General features: G+C 46.0%; 2 protein-coding genes across 2 annotated transcripts; one reads left to right on the forward strand and one right to left on the reverse strand.

Moving 5' to 3' along the window:
• Positions 1-1,090: 1,090 nt before the first annotated feature.
• BDBG_08872 (uncharacterized protein) lies at positions 1,091-3,184 on the forward strand (the record flags this gene model as incomplete). The annotated part of the gene is made up of 4 exons (XM_031723767.1): positions 1,091-1,480; positions 1,521-2,127; positions 2,178-2,360; positions 2,418-3,184. The coding sequence occupies 4 exons, from the start codon at positions 1,091-1,093 to the stop codon at positions 3,182-3,184; spliced, it is 1,947 nt and encodes a 648-aa protein (XP_031581086.1).
• A 311-nt stretch (positions 3,185-3,495) lies between these two features.
• Positions 3,496-4,329, reverse strand: BDBG_08873 (uncharacterized protein; the record flags this gene model as incomplete). The annotated part of the gene is made up of 2 exons (XM_002620658.1): positions 3,496-3,757; positions 4,262-4,329. 2 exons carry the CDS (start codon positions 4,327-4,329, stop codon positions 3,496-3,498), a joined length of 330 nt encoding a protein of 109 aa, XP_002620704.1.
• Positions 4,330-4,800: the final 471 nt, after the last annotated feature.

The raw sequence follows: 4,800 nt of genomic DNA on the forward strand, positions 1-4,800 counted from the left end.
TATGATGAGTGCTGCTGACAGAAGTGCATATGAGATGTTAGAATACATTTTGTAAGAAAAGACAGTCAAGTTGATTCATTTTGAAATGATCTGTCGCGGAGTGACATCTTATGATTTATAACTATCAGACAGCTACTCTCTGTGCACCTCGAATGGGGGCTTTTTGATAGTTGAAGGGGTATGTCATCCTCATTTCAGCAAATGTTGGATGGCAGTTGTCTAGGGCTTGTACGAGTAGTTACACTATTGTTGTTGATATGTTGTGATCCCTTTGCATGAGGATGGTACGGACTCAAGCTGGACATGTATATCGCACTCGCTCTCCCAGAGTGATCGACGCAAGTTTACTGTGCCCTCGACACAGTCTAGCACCCCTGGCTGCACTTTGCATACTCCTATTACAGCCACCATCCCGCATGGCATGTACTACAATAGCCTAAGTGACGAGTACAACAGCAGCATCGACCACGCTGTGATATCTGTTAATGCCGTCTTTATTGGGAAAAGGAGGTCCAAAATGCTCATTTTCGGGCTCAATATCACTCTTGTCCGGAGTCTAGGCCATCACGGCGCAGCTGGTAGTTTTGGGGAAAATTCATCTCACAGCATGCGGGGTTGTAGAGGTCAAAGCAACTATAACGCAACATCAGTAGTCGTTCTTCCAGAACGGGGGTTGTCTTTCGTTGAGAATTATCGAAAGAGAAAGCAGCTTAGGTCGAACCATATTCGGCTGGGTCCATCACAACAGCCCCCCATACCATCCGAATCATATGCGAGAATGAGATTGGACGCTGTGTTAGTTTAGGATAGATCCATGAGAAAATTCCCTGCTCTTCCCATCCGAAGTGTGGTGGAGGGGGAGAGTTTGAATTGTCATTGGAGATTCACCCGTTGAGAATCTGAATAGAGATTTTGGAACCAATAGAAAGTAGTCTGTTGGCCAGCTGGCCAACAAACACCAATTAAATGATAGCTCGTTGGCATGGATCCTTCCACACGCATCCAGCCTCTCAACAGAAAGTAGCTAAATTTCAAATCTTGTCAAGAACTCTTTTTCCTTTTCTTTTGCCACGAGTTTAACAGTGCAAATATGACGGTTGAATCGGAAATCCTATCACTATTGACAGCGTTACTACGAGTATCGCCAGAGATGCTAAAAGCTCATCGTACGGAAGTAATTCCTGCACTCGAGACAATTGCAGAACGAGTTGGAGTAACAGTTATTCAAAACTCCTCCGCTGCATCGTATCGGCAAACCGCAGCTCCCGATGAGTGTTCATTGCAATACGCTGCTTATGAAGAAAGCAGTTCTACCTCTTCTATCAGTGATGGCTCAGCCCAGCAGACCTCCGCCGATTTAGACACAATTGAAGAAGTGGATTCGATCTCTTCTCCCGCCTCTGTCAGTGATGGATCACTCCAGCAAACCTCTGGCGATTTAGACACTATTGAAGAAGGGGATTCGACCTCCTCCCCCTCTGTCAGTGATGGATCACTCCAGCAAACCTCTGGCGATTTAGACACTATTGAAGAAGGGGATTCGACCTCGACAGCTCCTGGATAAGATACAAGAAAACCTCGAGAAGATTGTCAAGTTTTTCAATCATGGTTCGTCCGACATAATCGCAAGTTTCCTTGCCTCGCTGGCTGTTGAGGACGATCGCCTTTGCGATATAAAGAGCATTGTTGGAAAGAACAAGCCAAGTCACAATGACAGATACATTCAGTGCCTTGCCCAACGATCGCTAGCGCTTGAGTATAATCAATGGGAACTCGAGAGACAACAGGCAGGAGGGACAAGGCTAGATGGTGTGTCCAAGAACGCATCGTCGGCAAGGAACAAAAGAGGCGGGAACTTTACATACTACGTACAACATGTTCGCCAGTTCGATGACAGTCAAACAGCTTACAAAGCGCTTAAGCGTGGAATTAAACAACTGATGACTGAGGACAAATGTGGGTTCCCCGGAATAGAGGTGGCAATCCCGTTTACGTACCAATATTTTGATACTCTGTCTTATAACGAACTTCACACATTTGCCTCCCTACTCCGACAGAAAATGGGCATACTCCGTACCCTCAAACAAGCTTCGTCCTGGGTTGAGGATGGCCAGTCAATATACAATGGTGAGATTGACTATTCGCCATGGAATGCCTTTTGCTTACGTTTTACGTAGGATACAGGAAAAATAAACGACCTCACCTTGAATTAGAATCGTCCTTTCCGAGAACCAAGCGCCCACGCTTGGCTGCACCACCCATATCTGAACTACCCACATGGGGACCTGTAGAAGTGGACAAAAATAACCCAGTGTACCAACTAGGCGTTGACGATTTGTCGAATAGAGGTGTAGTAGAGAGTTAGTCTTGCCGATACTATTCGCAATACCCTCTGTGCTGACATTATATATATATAGGTGCCCTCGATCAAACCATTGACAATGAGTTTGTTCCACGGACTACCGAACCTTCCGCCCAGCCTAATATATCACCAGTGGTGGTTTCTGGCGGCAGCGGAAACATGGACAACCATCCCCTTCCTCATGCTCTTGGATACAATGCTCCGCCTGAGAGCGCGACCACGGTCGAATTGCCAACGGATCACCGGCGAAATTTAGTTGAAGATACAGCTCAAAATGCGGTCGGTCGACCTTTCTCAGCGTCATTACAGTTGGTGCCTACGACTTCGACCGCTGAAACATACCTGCCATACACCGACTACTGGGTAACACAGCCTGACGACATTGGCACTTCGTCCGCTGAAACCTACATGCCATACACCGACTACTGGGCAACACAGCCTGACGACATTGGCACTTCGTCCGCTGAAACCTACATGCCATACACCGACTACTGGGCAACACAGCCTGACGACATTGGCACTTCGTCCGCTGAAACCTACATGCCATACACCGACTACTGGGCAACACAGCCTGACGACATTGGCACTTCGTCCGCTGAAACCTACATGCCATGCACCGACTCCTGGGTAACACAGTCCGGCGACCTTGACACTGAAACTCATATGTTCAACACTCAGTTGCTGACAACAACTGCCTCTCAGCCGCAGTTGAACATGGTCAATATCCGAGGTTATGGCAGTGTTCACTCACATGGGCACAACAATGAATCTCTGCAAAGCCATCATACTTCATCATTTCGCTCAGAAGCTTGTAATGCTTAAATAACCTATGTACTGTACATCCTTATCCATAATCACCGCCTTAGTGTGATAACCACAGCACCAATCTTCGCTTCTCCTTCAATTCTGAAAACTGTATGCTTTGACACAAGTATGGCATTCTTTCAATTCCAATCTACTTTTATCTCTTTCCCGCCTTCATTTCTTGCAGTCACTTCTGCGTCATAACCCATAAGTGGAACAATTATAGTGTCAACTAGTCCTCCTGATCTCCAACTTCCTTTAAAAACAGCCCCATGCGAAGATAAGAAGGAAACCTTGGATAACAACTTTTCCTATGTATAATTAGAATACTATCTATATTTCTGAGGAGTGTTGCTGCACACCAGATAGACTTTCTTCACCTCATCCACCACACATTTAACACTCTCATTAACAGGTAGTTCAAATTCAAAAGCCCATCTTTGTGAATCAGAGATCACTGTGTTAGAAGTTGCACTTCTTGCTTCTTCAACAGAGGCTTCTAGCCAGCTCGGAAGTGGTAGATATGTGATAGAACTGGTGTGTGGCATGGCGCTAACTTGTGTCGCACTCAGGTGAATGCAGTCAGCATTTCTAAATTCAGAAACAATCAGTATTAAATAAGAAGGCTAGGAAGACAAGCGCACATTTTTTATTTGATTTCAGAATCAAGTTTAAATTTTGGGGATTAAATGATGAAGTGCGATCCTTGATATGTTATTGTGAACTTTCTCGACGAGGTCGTGAATTATTTATTGGAGGGGCATTAGTGCCAAATCCAAATAGCCCCTCGTCACGTGATGGGCGACGTCGCGCCGCCGTGCAAGTTCTCAGTGCCAAGTCCGAAATCTATGCGACCCTTGAACTTCTCAAATCATCACCGATCAATTCCAAAGCAGCAAGCGTCTGCGAGTATTAGAATAATCCTGCGAGAGATGCCCTCAATGAATGTCCTAGTATGTCCATTTGTTCTTCATTCATTGGTAGATGATTAATATGTCATAGAACTTCGTGGAGGTTCAGTTTGCCCAGCCCGACGCAACCGCCAAAGGCGATTAGGCTGGGTTACGACATGTGTAGTAGGATGCGCTAGCGTACCTCCTAGCGTAGTGCAGCGAGTCCATCAAGCCCAACATATCTTCGGTTACCAGCAGCGTCCAGTCCATATTTGACGCTCCCACGCAACAGCTACTGCCCCTCACATATCGGCGCACATAGTCCACGTGGAGAGCCGTCCCTCATCCCTTCGCATGACCAGATGTTGCGGTCTTGCGATGATGACTCATCTGCCACCAAGCCAACCACGAATTCCTCCAACCTTCACTTAAATATTTTCTTTCCTCTTACAAGGCCACAGCTTGGCATTCAAGCCAATGTAACTCCCATGACATCATCAATTGAGGACATTAGTTTGACCTGGAAGGGCGCGGGAACCGACTTCCTAGTCTCAATTGATAAAAATTGTCAGGAGCATATTTCAAGCATCTGTCTGTGGCTTTTTTTCTCTAAAAGAAGATATGAAAAGCCTTATGCCTTTAACCTTATCATCGCAAAGATATATGTTCTGACGAGGAGGGGTAGTAGGATTGATTTTGGTGCCCAAAGTCAACTGATCTCAGGCCGCAGTTTCTCCGCTT

Source organism: Blastomyces gilchristii (genome assembly GCF_000003855.2).
Source record: "Blastomyces gilchristii SLH14081 genomic scaffold supercont1.31, whole genome shotgun sequence".
NCBI classification, from domain to species: domain Eukaryota; kingdom Fungi; phylum Ascomycota; class Eurotiomycetes; order Onygenales; family Ajellomycetaceae; genus Blastomyces; species Blastomyces gilchristii.